At 36.0% G+C, this 15783-nt stretch overlaps 1 protein-coding gene across 1 annotated transcript in view; it reads left to right on the top strand.

Moving 5' to 3' along the window:
* PGAP1 (post-GPI attachment to proteins inositol deacylase 1) overlaps positions 1 to 15783 on the top strand; it is an 80154-nt gene that overhangs the window by 54630 nt on the left and 9741 nt on the right. Inside the window, exons 15-21 of the mRNA XM_047722389.1 lie at positions 1326 to 1399; positions 1511 to 1562; positions 2075 to 2141; positions 2579 to 2687; positions 4541 to 4579; positions 13805 to 13898; positions 15692 to 15782. Coding sequence (XP_047578345.1) covers positions 1326 to 1399; positions 1511 to 1562; positions 2075 to 2141; positions 2579 to 2687; positions 4541 to 4579; positions 13805 to 13898; positions 15692 to 15782 — 526 coding nt within the window. The remainder of the gene's footprint in view (positions 1 to 1325; positions 1400 to 1510; positions 1563 to 2074; positions 2142 to 2578; positions 2688 to 4540; positions 4580 to 13804; positions 13899 to 15691; position 15783) is intronic.

Genomic DNA, 15783 nt, shown 5'->3' with positions numbered 1-15783 from the left:
ATATGATATCACTATGTCTAATTACTAATAATGTTAACCTTGATTACTTGGTTAAGGTAGTGTCTTCCAGGTTTCTCCCCTGTAAATTTGTTTCCTGTTTGTATTGAATAAATGTCTTGGGGGAGCTACTTTGAGAATGTTTCAGTACCCTTTTATCTTCAAAATAACCCACTAATTTTAGCATCCATTGGTTCCTCTAGTCTGAGGCAGTTATTACTGGTATTCTGTATTTGTTGGAATTCTTATGAAAGGAAAGTTGTCCCTTCTCCATTTATTTACTTAGTCAAATTTTATTTATGTCTGTATGACTCATGGATATTTTTTCATTGGATTATAATTTAATATTATCATCTCATTTTTTTGCTTAAGTTGTTCCAGCTTTGGATATTAGGAGCTCATTTTAGGTTGGCTCCTTGCTCTTTTGACATGGCCTATCCTTAAAATATATATTTTTTAATATTCCATTTATGAAAAAAATCTGTTACTTCAGAGCCAGAAACTGTTTTAGATTTTTATCCCTCACCCACCTTTTGGCGGGGGGTAAGAAAGATACTCAGAACAATACAGAAATGACAAGTCTGAATCACTTATCTCATTAAAAATGAGATTAAAGGGGCAACTGGGTGACTCAGTGGGTTGAGCCTCTGCCTTCGGCTCAGGTCATGGTTTCGGGGTCCTGGGATCAAGTCCCGTTGGGCTCTCTGCTTGGTGGGAATCTGCTTCCCTCCTCTCTCTGACTGCCTTCTGCCTGCTTGTGATCTCACTCTCTCTCTGTCAAATGAATAAATAAAATCTTTAGGAAAAAAAAAGATGAGATTAAAGACTTATAAAATGAAAGATCTACCAAGAAAGCATACCTGTTTGAAATTGAAAATATGGAGTTGACTTTTTAAAATACATATATTATAAATGTTGTCTGGAGTGTATTGAAAGAGGGTAGGATTTTTAGGAGTTCACCCCTCCATAAACAGAAATGAAAACCTATAAATTATTTTTTAATATTAAAAATGTATTAGCATTAGTTAAACACTGTTAAGCAATTAGTACTCTTTTAAAAACCGTTTGGTGGGGCGCCTGGGTGGCTCAGTGGGTTAAAGCCTCTGCCTTTGGCTCAGGTCATGATCTCAGGGTCCTGGGATCGAGCCCCACATCAGACTCTCTGCTCAGCAGGGAGCCTGCTTCCTCCTCTCTCTCTACCTGCTTCTCTGCCTACTTGTGATCTCTGTCAAATAAATAAATAAATAAATCTTTTAAAAAAATAAAAAAAATAAAAAAAATAAAAACCGTTTGGTATTCTAAGTAATACAGTACTTTCAATTCAACAGGACTGTCTTCAAGGAAAGTGATTTTAAATACAAGTGGCCTGTTTTATAATATAGAACTTCTAAACTTTGGACAGGTAATTATCCTGATTATAACAAGGATTTGATTTTACCTTACTGTTTAGTTAAGCAAACAAAATAAACTTTTGTTTTTCTTGTTTTTGTTTTCATGGCCAAACTCTTATTAGATATACCAGGCTTTTAAAATCAACGTAGTAAGCAAGTGCTCAGGAGTCAAAGGTAAGTGTATTTCTGAGAAGAATAGTATTGGTCATTTGAAGAATCAATAGATCTTCACTTGAATTTTATATAATATTTATTTACTTATGTTAATTAAGATTAGATTATGATAGTAGAAAAGCTATATTTCCAAGAGATTTAATGTAGACCCTTTCTTAATACTAAGTATCTTCAACTGTATCAGTTTAAATACCTACATTTTTAAAATGCTATATATATTTTTCTATCTCATTATTAATAGTAATTCAGTTAGCTGTTTTACCAGTTTCTTAGTTTGCTCTAGTTTCCTAGTTTACCTAGGTTTTTTTTTTTTTACCTACTCTGCTCTAGTTTTCTAGTTTACCAGTTTCCATATACTCTAATATCTTTTGTAAGTCTAATTAAACATTATTCAATAATTCTTGGTAATTCTTTATATCATCTAAGTCTTACTGGTTATTTTTTATGAATGGGGAACTGGTAGTTAGGTATTGTATAGGTTTATAACACATATTTCCTTTATGTTTCCACAGAAGAAATAACTAGTATCTATAAACTTCATATTCCTTGGTCTTACGAAGATTCACTTACTATTGCGCAGTGAGTATATGAAAGAATTTATCTTAAACTTAGGCCATTTTGAATAGTACATATTCTTCTTAGTTTATTTAAATCATAGTGAAATTTTAATGAAACTATTTAAGTGCCTCTTAATAAAATGTACCTATCCTTTAGGTAGCATTGTGTTCATAAGATAATATTATAAGACAATGTAGTATTCTTATCTAAATGATATATAACTTAAACTTTACTTGCTTGGAGCATTGACCTCTTCCTAGACTGTCCTCCAGTGCCTGTACTAGATGATGGAGCATTCAAACAACTGTGATACAATCGAAAAAATGTCCATCTATAATAATGTCTCTGACATTTGTCTTCCTCTCCATTATTTCATTGTGCTGTCCGAGGATTGACTTAGCAATGGATATTTAACAGCATTTTGTATTTGAGAATTAATATTTAAGTTATCTTTTCAGGGTACCATCTTCCACAGAAATTTCTCTGAAACTCCACATTGCTCAACCAGAAAATGACAGCCATGTAGCATTATTAAAAATGTATACATCTTCAGACTGTCAGTATGAAGTAAGTTGCATGTTTGCTTAACTTTTAAGATTTAGTTATAGAATACACAGGAAATACATTTTTTTTAAAAGATTTTATTTATTTATTTATTTATTTGACAGATCAGAAGTAGGCAGAGAGGCAGGCAGAGACAGAGAGACCGGGGGGAAACAGGCTCCCTGCTGAGCAGAGAGCCCTTATGGGGCTCGATCCCAGGATCCTGGAATCATGACCTGAGCCGAAGGCAGAGGCTTTAACCCACTGAGCCACCCAGGCACCAGGAAATACATTTTTATATTAACCATAGATATATGGCAATGTGGAAGCCAGTAAATACATGAAATGGACGTTTATGATGCTTTAAATATTCTCCATTTTGCCTGTCAACACCACCTCAGTATTTCCTCAGCTGGACCATTGAATGTATATGTCTTAATAAGTAATAGAAAATAAAATTGAGACTATAGATTAACCTTCTAAGTTTGGAGGCCCAAAGTTCAAAATTCTCTATAAATTGAAGAACATCATGAAATCAGCTGACATGGCTTTACTGCAGTAATTAATACGATATATGTTGGTTTCCACCTCTACTGGATAAGCGTAAGACTCTTCTTTCCTTTTCACTAACTTTTTAAATCTCTGTTTGTCATTTATATGTGCAGTGTAGTATGCCTGCTGTGTTTGTTTTACTACTACAGTACGTCTCTGCTCCAAGAGAAGGGAGATAAACTTGATTAACACATACTTTTATGGATTCATGAACTACAAGAGTCCCTCTGTATCAGAACATCCCAGGTTCTAAGGATTCCAGATTTAAGAGATTATACATTTTAATGGTGATTTCTGGTTTATGTGAAATATCTTCATTCTATTCAGTTCCTTTAAACAACCTTAAATATTTGGGTTCTTCATTAGGATTAACTTGGGGTGGACTAGAATTGGTAGGTCAGACTGTACGTTGGCAACAAGTTTCATTGGACCTCAATTACGACTTATTTTGGATTTCATAGTATTTATTAATGCTTTAATATCTTTCTGTTTTTAACACTGAAGGATTTTGTAGGGCTATAATGGTTGTTAACGTGTGCCTTCATATTTCTCATAGTGATAGCAAAAATTCCATTAATAATTTGGCTACAAATACTGCACACTCAAAAATGTCCATGTTTTTATAAGTACTTTGTTTTTAAAATGTAAGTATTTTGAAGTCATTTTATAATTTCTGTGTGAAATACTTATTTCCTTTTTCCAGACTTCTTAATATCAAAAAAGTGTATTTATAATAGAGATAATAATTGATTAATTTCTTTTTAAAATATTATTTTGGCTTAAATTTTACCAAATTTGCTCTGTTTCTGGTCTTGTATCCTATAAAACTTGTTTTTGTGAAATTTACTCAGAATTGCCTTAGCTTAACTATACTTAGTGCTATACAGTTGTAGGTTTGAGACTTAAAATACTGGTTATGTAATAGGTTAATTTGTGTTTAATTGTTCAGCAAACATATGTATAGCTTCTGAATTCAGTCGTTCAGTCAAGTCCTTTAGCTTGAATCATGTGGTACTAAGATATTCTGGTTAATCAAATATCCTAGTTAGTTAAAGGGTTACTACCATAGCATTCATCCAGTTGTCAGAGAATTAGAATCCAGGAAAATATGCTGAACAATAAAACTACACTTAATACAAATTAAAATTTGTGGTTCAGAGGATTCTTATAATACCATAAATGAATTTAGATCAGTCATTATTAAAAAAATTAATGATTATGTGTAGAGATGTGCAGAAGTGCTTAGTTTAATAAAATGTGAGCTAGAAGGCTTTAGGAGAAATAACCTTTTTTTTTTTTTTTTTAAATGATTATTTTTAAACTAGGTGACAGTTAAGACTTCCTTTTCACAAATACTTGGACAGGTAAGTGATTCCTATTTGATTATAGATTGCCTTAATCATACTATAAGGCAAGGGTTGCAGACTTTTTTCTGGGAAGGTCCAGATAATAAAATATTTTAACAAACTAAATATGGTCTCTTGCTGCTGGAACTGTTGCAGCTGCTTCTTTCTTTTTCACTTTTCTCCTTTTCCTTCTTTTTCCCACTTCAATAAAATCCAACACCAATTCTTGGCAGATAAATCTTAGTTGGCCATGCCTGGCTTTAAGGTGATGCTTTCATTCCTAGAGATGAGAGCTGATTCCTGATTCTCAAATTAGTGTTTTTGGCTAATTGATTGTCATATTAAGATTTCATGTTGCACATACTATGCTATAATTCATAGTCCAGTAAAATTTGTAGGCTCTGTCATATAAACAAACATTTTCAAATAACTTTTTATGTTGTATGTGTTTAATCTGTAAAAATAAAAAGTAAATTTTATTAAAAATAAACATGTTGAAATACTTTAAATTTACTGTTACTGTAGTTCATAAGCAAATAGTGTTATAAAAATAATTTATTGAGGGTGCCTGGGTGACTCAGTGGGTTAAGCTACTGCCTTTGGCTCAAGTCATGATCCCAGAGTCCTAGGACCAAGTCCCATATCCCTTGCTCTGCTTCTCCTACTTCTCCTACTCCCTCTGCCTGCCAATTCCCTCTGCTTGTGCTCTCTCTCTCTATTACTCAACATCATTATAATTTGCAGAATTGTATAACCTGGGATAAATAATAATATTAATTAGTCAAAAATTATATACTCATTTTAAAATTCACAAAAGTTTTATTGTGCCTTCTATTATTTTTTATTTTTTTGTTGTGGCATAGCATAGCAGAATTTTAAAAATTTAAGTCCTTTAACTGTAATTTTAAAACTCACAAATCAAAATTAACCCAGAAATTCTTTTAATACTTTTTTTTTAAAGATTTTATTTATTTATTTGACAGAGATCACAAGTAGGCAGAGAGGCAGGCACAGAGAGAGAGCGGGAAGCAGGCTCCCTGCTGAGCAGAGAACCCGATGTGGGGCTCGATCCCAGGACCTTGAGATCATGACCTGAGCTGAAGGCAGAGGCTTTAACCCACTGAGCCACTCAGGTGCCCCTAACCCAGAAATTGTTTATATGCATTATCTCATTTGATTCTCATAACAATCTGGTGAGAATTAGATTGTGATTATTATTAAATCTGTGAACATTAGAAAATTCTAAGTTCATATGTAAAATGTGCTACATTAGAAAGAGAAGATTAAACAGTATAAATTGGAAGAGTAGCATCATGGATAGTTACAATAAATTCTCTAGCTTGTTAAGGGAACTTTTTTAAGAAAAATTACAGGGGATGGGTGGGAAGAAAAAGAAAAATTATGTCTTGGCATACAGAGGAAGAATTGATACTATTGTATTTTTAGTATGTACAAAAGGCATGTTACTGTATACAGTGGTATGGGCTGAAAATATAACATACTGTCTTTCCCATATCATCCCTAGGGCTCATAATTCAGAGTAGTGACAGGAAAAGTCAAGTTAGCTTGATACTTGATAGCCAAGCATAATTATATGTCCATCAAATAAGGACATACTAATATTATTGTTAAGGCATGGAAATTTATCTAAAAAACAAAGATATATAGGTATTACGGGATCAAAGGTGGGTACTTTTTTAAATGTCAAAGAATTTGTGGTAATTAAGTCTTTCCCAAATTACTGAAAGATATGATGCTCTTCCTTCATGTTTATTTAAAAATTTAGCTTGAGAATGGGAGAATGAATTGATGTAGTATATATTATTTGTCTCTTAAAAATAATACATATTTTCAATGTTGCTGATTCAGTCAAAGAAGACTGAGAATAGGAATAAAGAGAAACAACTTGGGAGACTCTTTAGCCTTTGCTTAGTTAATTTTCCATCAAATTAGTTTTTCTTTCTTTCCTTTTTTTTTTTTCCAGAAAAAGGAAAGAAAAATATTTACATGTTCTTTAGTCTACTCTAATGAAAGAGGGCAAAGAATAAAGCTGAAATTACTTTCTCAAGAGAATTATAAAAACTAGTAAGTCATTTCTATATAGGAATGAAGACTAATATTGCTAAATCTTTAGATTTTAAGAGAAACTGGAAATCTAGAGTCTTAGATAAAACTTTTAAATTTTTTAATGTTGGCATCTAATTTGAAATGTAAAGAAATACTGTGCCAAATACTAAACCAAATCAAGCGTCTACAATTAGAATATGTTGCATAGTAGCCCATTTATGATTGTGGATTTTGTCATATATTATACGAGCTGTGGCTGTAGCCCAGTAGAATAGTTAATACTCATAACAGTGATAGTCATTACAAGGAACTGCCATCTTCAGAATACTATATAGAAACTCCTAGAAGATTTCCAAAGACAGTGAAGAGTATTAAAGGTTAATAATAACAGCTATTTTCTGATCACCTACCTGTGCCAGTTACTGTGCCAAATGCTTTATACAACTGAACACATTTAAGCCTCAAACTCCCTGTGAGATAAGTGTTATTTATCTCCATTTTGTAAATAAAGGCACAGGGAGAAGGGGGGGTAAAGTAACATGTCCAAGGACACAGAGCTAGGGAGAGGCAGAGCTGTAATCTAAATCCAGAAGGCTGACTCTAAGCCTGCTATGCTGCTTAACTTCTGTACGGTTTTCTTTTCTTTTTTTTTTTTAATTATTTAGAAATTGTAATGCTTCTGATAACATTTCCTTATATAATAAAACTATTTAGACAATGTCATATCTAGATAGTATTCGATATATTTTTAAATGTAATATTTTTAAATTCAGTTTTGCTGTAAGAAAATAGTCACATCAAAATTCAAAAACACAATTGTTGTGGGGGAAAACCCCACTTTAGATTCTAGGCTTAAAAATTTAAATTATACATTGAGAAATCTATGTTACACATTTAAAAATGATGATGAAACTATTTATGGCTTTATTATTATACTAATTTGATATTGCCGCTATAAGAAATTGCCACAAACTTAGTGTTTTTACACAAATTCATTATCCTATAGTTCTGGAGATCAGAGGTTGAAAATGGGTTTCCAATAAAGGTGTTAGTTTAGCAGGGTTGTGTTTCTTTTTTCTTTCTTCTTCTTTTTTTTTTTTTTAGATTTTATTATTTATTCGACAGAGAGAGAGACAGAGAGGGCATACAAGTAGGGGAAGTGAGAGAGGGAGAAGCAGGCATCCTGCCAAGCAGGAAGCCCGATGCGTGGCTCAGTCCCAGGACCCTGGGATCATGACCTGAGGCAAAGGCAGATAGTTAATGACTGAACCACCCAGGTGCCCAGGGTTGTGTTTCTTCTGGACACTCTGGGAAATCACGTTTGTTTGCCATTTCCAGCTTCTATAGGCTGCCTGCACTTCTTGACTTGTGGTCCCTTCCTTCCTCTTCAAACCCAGCAGTGGCAAGTAGGGCCTTTCTTATATCAAATCACTGTGAATCTGACTCTTCTTCCTCTCTTTTCCTGCCTCCCAGGACCATTGGCATATAGTTGCTCATAATATGTTCTTATGATTGTATAATTTCTTTGGTGTTGATTGTGATCTCTCCTCTTTTATTCATGATTTTATTAATTTGGGTTCTTTCTCTTTTTGATAGGTCTGGCTAGGCGTTCAATCTTAAATTCTTTCAGAAAACCAGCTCCTAGTTTTGTTGATCTGTTCTACTGTTCTTTTGGTTTCTATTTCATTGATTTCTGTTGCTCTTTATTTAATTTCTCTTCTCCTGCTGGGTTTAGGCTTTTTTTGCTGTTCTTTCTCCAGCTCCTTTAGGTGTAGGTAGGGTCAGGTTGTAGACTTGAGACCTTTCCTGTTTCTTGAGAAAGGCTTGGACCACCTTTGCTGCATCCCAAAGATTTTGAACAGTTGTGTTTTCATTTTCATTTGTTTCCATGAATTTTTTTAATTCTTCTTTAATTTCGTGGTTGACCCATTCATTCTTTAGTAGGATACTCTTTAGCCTCCATGAATTTGAGTTCTTTCCAACTTTCCTCTTGTGATTGAGTTCTAGTTTCAAAGCATTGTGGTCTGAAATTATGCAGAGAATGATCCCAGTCTTTTGGTACCATTTGAGACCTGATTTGTGACCCAGGATGTGATCTGTTCTGGAGAATGTTCCAAGTGCACTGGAGAAGAATGTGTACTCTGTTGCTTTGGGATGGTATGTTCTGAATATATCTGTGATGTCCATCTGGTCCAGTGTGTCATTTAAAGCCTTTATTTCCTTGTTGATCTTTTGCTTAGATGATCTGTCCATTTCAGTGAGGGGGGTGCTAAAGTCCCCTACTATTACTGTATAGCTGTTGATGTGTTTCTTTGATTTTGTTATTAATTCATTTATATAATTGGCTGCTCCCATGTTAGGGGCATAGATATTTAAAAACAGATGTTTAAAATTGTTAGATCTTCTTGTTGGACAGAACCTTTAATTATGTATGATATAGTGTCCTTCCTTATCTCTTATTAGAGTCTTTGGTTTAAAATCTAATTTGTCTGATATAAGGATTGCCACCCAGCTTTCTTCTGATGTCCATTAGAATGGTTAATGTTTTTCCACCCCCTCACTTTAAGTCTGGAGGTGCCTTTGGGTCTAAAACGAGTCTCTTGCAGACAGCCTGTTGGTGGGTCTTGCTTTTTTATTGAATCTGATACCTGTGTCTTTTGATTGGGGCATTTAGCCATTTACATTCAGGGTAACTCTTGAAAGATAAGAATTTAGGGCCATTATATTGTTTGTAAGCTGACTGTTACTGTATATTGTCTCTGTTCCTTTCTGGTCTGTGTTACTTTTAGGCTTTTCTTTGCTTAGAGGACCCCTTTCAATATTGTCTGTAGGGCTGGTTTTGTGTTCTTTCAAATTCTTTCAGTTTTTGTTTGTCTTGGAAGTTTTTTTTTAATTTCTCCTTCTATTTTCAGTGACAGCCTAGCTGGATATAGTTTTCTTGGCTGCATATTTTTCTCATTTAGTGCCTTGAATATATCATGCCAATCCATTCTGGCCTGTCAGGTCTCTGTGGATAGGTCTGCTGCCAATCTAATATTTCTACTGTTGTAGGTTACAGATCTCCTGTCCTGAGCTGCTTTCAGGAGTTTCTCTTTGTCTCTGAGCCTTGTAAGTTTTACTATTAGATGACAGGGTGTTGACCTATTTTTATAGATTTTGATGGGGAATTCTCTGTGCTTCCTGGATTTTGATGCCTGTTTCCTTCCCCAAATTAGAAAATTCTTTTTCCATAACAATTTGCTCCAGTATACCTTCTGCCCCTCTTTCTCTTTCTTCTTCTGGGATCCCAGTTATTCCAATATTGTTTTGTCTTATGGTATCATTTATCTCTCAAATTCTCACCTCACGATCTAGTAGCTGTTTATCTCTCTTTTTCTCAGCTTCTTTATTCTTCATCATTTGGTCTTCTATATCACTAATTCTCTCTTCTGCCTCATTTATCCTTGCAGTTAGAACCTCCATTTTTTATTGTACCTCATTAATAGCCTTTTTTATTTCAGTTTGGTTAGATTTTAGTTCTTTTATTTCTCCAGGAAGGGATTCTCTGGTATCTTCTATGCTTATATCAAGCCCAGCTAGTATCTTTATAATCGTCATTCTGAACTCTAGTTCCAACATCTTACAATGTCCGTATTGATTATGTTTCTGGCAGTTAGTACTGCCTCTTGTTCTTTTTTTTGAGGTGAGTTTTCCCAGTTTGTCATTTTGTCCAGAGAAGAATAGATGAATGAGAGAACAAAATGCTAAAACAACCCCCAGAAAAATATACACTAAACAAATCAGAATAGACCTGAAAGGGCGGGGGGTGAGGGTGGGAGTAGAAAGGCAAGAAAAAAAAAAAAAAAAAAAAGAATATGATCAGGCTGGTGAATAGAACAGAGCCACACACTAGATTTTGGTCTTTAGAAGAAACTGCCTCCCAAAATTTAAAAAAAAAAAATTTTATATATATACCAAAATAAGGGTAAATATGATGAAGGGATGGAATATGACTATAAAGATGAAAATTAAAGATTTTATAAAAGGAAGTGATAAGAAGTTGGTTGAAAAAAGAAAAAAAAAGATTTAAAAAGATTAAAAAGGAGAGAATGTGATCAGGCCGGAGACTAGGACAAAGCTATATACTAGATTTAGGATATATTTTGGTCTGTTGGAAGAAACTGTATCCCAAAATTTTAAAGAAAGAAAAACTTAAATAATACAAAAAATAAGGTTAAATACAATGAAAGGATAGAATATAACTGTAAAAATGAAAATGAAAATGGATTTTAAAAAGGGAATTGATTAAGATGTTGTTAGAAAAAAGAAGAAAAATTTTAAAAAATAGAAAAAGAAAAAAGAAAATTAAAAAAAACTAACATTGAAAGACCAAAGAATCATGGAGGAAAAGCCATGAATTCTATGTGCTACATTGCTCTAGCACTGGAGTTTTGCAGTTCTCATTGATTGGTAAACTTAGTCTTGGCTGAATGTTCTTGCTGATCTTCTGGAGGAGGGGCCTGTTGCAGTGATTCTCACACGTCTTTGCCTGATGTGGAATTACACTGCCCTTGCCAGGGCCAGGCTAAGCAATCTGCTCAGGTTTCCTCTCTGTACCTTTTGTCCCCTGAAAGCTTTCCACACAGCTTTGGAGGATGAGAATGAAAGTGGCGGCCTCCCAATCTCTGGTCCCAGAGGAGCTGAGAACTCAGGGCCCTCCTCCCCAGGGAGTCTTCAGAGAAAAGCAATCACTCCTATCTCCCTGGTTTCCAGCCCCACTCCATGCTCACCTGGCCTGTGACCGAGTGTTTCTGTCTCTGGTACCCCTGCACCACTCCTCCTGGGGAGGAAGGGACGTCTCCCTGGACCTGCTGCTTGTTGGGTCCCTGCTTGAAGAATAGTGGCCCAACTGTGCCATGGATTGTGGTTTAAGGCAGCCCTGAGCTGAGAGCCCATCTTCAGCTCCATCTTTGTAGCCAGCTTCTCTGCTCCGATACTTGGGACCTCTGTGCCTGAGCTCTACCCGGTCTTTCTGTGACCCTGAGAGTCCTGAGACCACACTGTCCCAGGGAGGATTCCACCCCCTGCTTAGCTACTGGAGCGATGTCCCTCAGTGGAGCAGACTTCTGAAAGTTCAGATTTTGTGCTCTGCTGCTCTTTCGCTTGCTGGTAGCTAGCTGATGGAAGCTCCCTGCCCCAGTGGTGTATCTTCCAAATTATTGCCTCAGATTCACTTCTCCACATGTCCTACCTTCTAGAAGGTGGCTACTTTTCTGTTCATAGAATTGCTGCTATTCTTTTCTTCACTCTCCTGTTGAGTTTGTAGTAGTTCAGAATCGTTTGGTAACTATCTAGCTAAATTCCTGGGACCAGATGAAATTTAAGTCTCCTACTTCTCTACCATTTCTCCTCCCCCTCTCCTTTTTTTTTTTTTTTTTAAGATTTTATTTACTTATTTGACAGAGATCACAAGTAGGCAGAGAGAGAGTGGGGAGAAGCAGGCCCCCTGCTGAGCAGAGAGCCCTATGCAGAACTCGATCCCAGGATCCTGGGATCATGACCTGAGCCAAAGGCAGAGGCTTAACCCACTGAGCCACCCAGGCGCCCCTCCTTTTTTCTTTTTTAAGATTTATTTGAGAGCTCAAGTGTGTGCAGCGCACGCATACACACACAGGAGAGAACCTCAAGCAGACTCCCTGCTAAGTGGGGATCCCCCCGCCCATGAGGACTCCACCTCGGCTCAACCCCATGACCCTTGAGATCATGACCTGAGTCAAAATCAGTCAGATTCTTAACCAGCGAGCCACCCAGGCACCCCTGTTTCTGTACTCTTGATAACTAAAGTATGCTATATGTTTTCTACCAGGTCATTAGCAGGCATTGAGTATCATTTAATTTTTAAAATTTTATAGCTAAAAAATGCTAACCATTATTTGAGCTTTCCATGAGTCATAATCAGTCATTGTAGATTATAATAACAAATACAATAATGAAAACACTTGAAATATTGCAAGGATTCTCAAAGTATGACACAGAGTGAGCAGATGCTATTGGAAAAATGGCACCAATAGACTTGTTCAATGCCAGTTGCCACAAATGTTCAATTTGTAAAAAATTCAATTATCTCCAAAGTGCAGTGAAGCCAAAACAATAAAATGAGGTATGCTTGTAATAGCAGCTAATATTTTGTGATAGCTGAACATGTTTGAGTTAATACTGTAAATGCTTTACACAAGTGAACATCCTTAAACTTTAAAATCACCTATAAGGTAAGTACCATATTGTCCCCGTTTTATTGATGAGGACAATAAGAGTTAATGAGAAACTTGTTTGTCTATTAACTTTTTTTTTTTTTTTTTTTTTTAAGAGTGTGCATGCATGGGGCGCCTGGGTGGCTCAGTGGGTTAAGCCGCTGCCTTCGGCTCAGGTCATGATCTCAGGGTCCTGGGATCGAGCCCCGCGTCAGGCTCTCTGCTCAGCAGGGAGCCTGCTTCCGCCTCTCTCTCTGCCTGCCTCTCTGCCTACTTGTGATTTCTCTCTGTCAGATAAATTTAAAAAAAAAAAAAAATCTTTAAAAAAAAGTGTGTGCATGCATGCAAGGGACAGAGGGAAAGGGGAAGAGAGAATATCAGTCATGCTCCATGCCAAGCGTGGAGCCTGACACCGGGGCTTGATCACATAACCCTGAAATTATGACCTGAGCCAAAATCAAGAGTTGGATGCTTAACCATCTAAGCCACCCAGGTTCCCCTACTTGTCTATTAGGTTTTTAATTGTGCAAGTTTTGGGCTCCCTGTGCCTGAATTTCTTCATCTGTAAAATAGGGATAAGAATTACCTCAAAGGATTTTGGGAGGAGAGAATGAGATAATGCATATAAAATGTTTAGTATCATGCCTGGACTGTATTAAATGCTCAATAAGTGTACCTTGTAAAAAAAAGTCTGTAGTATATGCTACTCTACTGCATATTTTTTTGTTGCACCTTTATGAAAAATTCTGATTACATGTTTCTAACATACTGTATATTCTTGATATTTATTTTACTTACAGTTTTGATACCCATTACTGAAGGTACCTCTGTGGCCATGTCAGGGAAAGTATAAAGTGAAGAAAGACACTTTTATTTCATGTGAAAGTACATTAATTTCATTAACATGAATATTCAGAAGTTGCCCTTTGATTTGCCTGTTTTCTAGATAGTTAGATTTCACGGTGGAGCTCTTCCTGCTTATGTTACATCTAGTATCCTTCTTGCTTATGGAGGACAGTTATATTCTCTTTTCTCAACAGGTAAGAATGTTTCTATTCCTCCTCTCCATCTCTCTCCACCCCTTTTCACCAAAGTTCTTCATTACTACTTATTTGTCCCTCATGTGGCTGAATTCATGACCCATCTCTCCAGTTCACAGGCATTTCAGATCCTCTGGTTTTAGGAGATCCCCAAGAAGATTCCTTACTTAGCTTTTCCATTTTACACTTTAGTGCCTGAAGTTTTTTCCCTTTATTCTGAGGATATCTTAAGAGGTAGAGTCTCCTTGACGGGGATCTTGTTCCCCATTCCATCCCTAGTACTTAATGTAGTGTTAAGCACATAGTAGGCATTCGTTGTAATGTTTGGGCTGTTCCACTACATCAGTTAGGTCCTGCATGGAATAACTGAGAGTTTATTTTAATGAAGAGACTATTTCAAAGGTATGGGTAGGGTTAAGAGAAACCAACAAGAAATGATTAAGTGCCAGGTTAGCAGTAGAGCTGTCTGATACTCCTTGTTTTCAGGGCAAGGGAGTGAGCAAGCCTAGAGGGCTGTAGTGGAGGGCAGCATTACTACAGCTGTAGCCACTGTCAAGCTGTGGCTCAGCAGGGGGAAAAGACAGGGAAATACATATACGAACCTTATTTCCTCTTATCAGTGCCTATCATTCATTGCACCTAAGTCAGCCTCCCAGAGTTCAGAACAAAGTAAGGGTGGAGAATGAATCTGAGGTCCAGATTAGAATATACACTGCATTGGACAAAACCTTTCCTAGAGGATAGCAATGAAAATAGTTTCCCAGGAGCCTGCTTTATAGACCCCTCACACATTGTTGGGCTTGGGTTGTAATGAAGGGAGACGAGATAGGAAAAGACAGTGGATCAAAATACATAAAAATAGTCCAAAAATATTCCTCTCATTTCCTCTTGCCAAATCCTTCTGCAGCTACTGATTTCCTTTCAATGGCTTACAATTTCAAGTCTGCCTTTAGTATTCATTTTAACTTTCATATGCTGCTTTTGGGAATGTGAAATGGTATAGATGCTTTGGAAAGTAGGTTGGCAGTTACTCTGTGACTCAGGAACTGTACTCCTAGGTATATATCCAAGAAAAATGTGAACAGATACCCACACTAAACTTGTGCACACATGTTCACAGAAGCACTATTCATATCCAAAAAGCAGAAACAACCCAAGTATCCGTCAGCTGATAAACACATAACTAAAGTGTGCTGACACCTGCTACCACATGGATGAATCTTGGAAACATGCCAAATAAAAGGAGCCAGTCACAAAGGACTGTACATTATATGATTTTGTTTATAGGAAATGTTAAGAATAGGCCTGTCTGTAGAAACAGAAAGTAAATTAGTTGTTCCCTGGAAGCAGGGAGACATTGCAGGTGACAGTTAAGGAGAACAAGTTTGTTTTGGGAGTAATGAAAATGTTCGGAGACTGATTGTGGTGATGAAGACATAACTGTGAATATACTTAAAACCACTAAATTGTGTGTACTTTGAATGAATTGTGTGGTATGAGAATTACATCTCAGTTGTTTTTTTTAAAAAATCATGTTTGGAGCTTTGTGAAAATGCAAATGGTGAAACCCCAGCTTTGCCCTCCTGAAGTTGTTTCAGAAGTGATTGTGTATTCTTACGTATGATCTATTGAGTTATAGTAATTTCTAATCTGTGAAGAGAGTCCTTATGATAATTGTGACCCTTGCTTTCTCTGACATGAAATATGTTGCTCTTACAATGCAGTCAGTGTATGATCTGACTCATAGTTACTATGAATTCTTCACTACACATAATTTTTTTTTTAATCACCAGGTCATTGCTTAGAATATGCTACCATGTTGGATAAAGAAGCCAAGCCATACAAAGTTGATCCTTTTGTAATTATGATTAAGTTTCTGTTGGGG

The sequence above is a fragment of the Lutra lutra genome, chromosome 3 (assembly GCF_902655055.1).
Source record: "Lutra lutra chromosome 3, mLutLut1.2, whole genome shotgun sequence".
Taxonomy (NCBI): Eukaryota; Metazoa; Chordata; class Mammalia; order Carnivora; family Mustelidae; genus Lutra; species Lutra lutra.
Note: the sequence above shows the minus strand (reverse complement) of the source record. Positions and strands in the feature narration are given on the sequence as shown.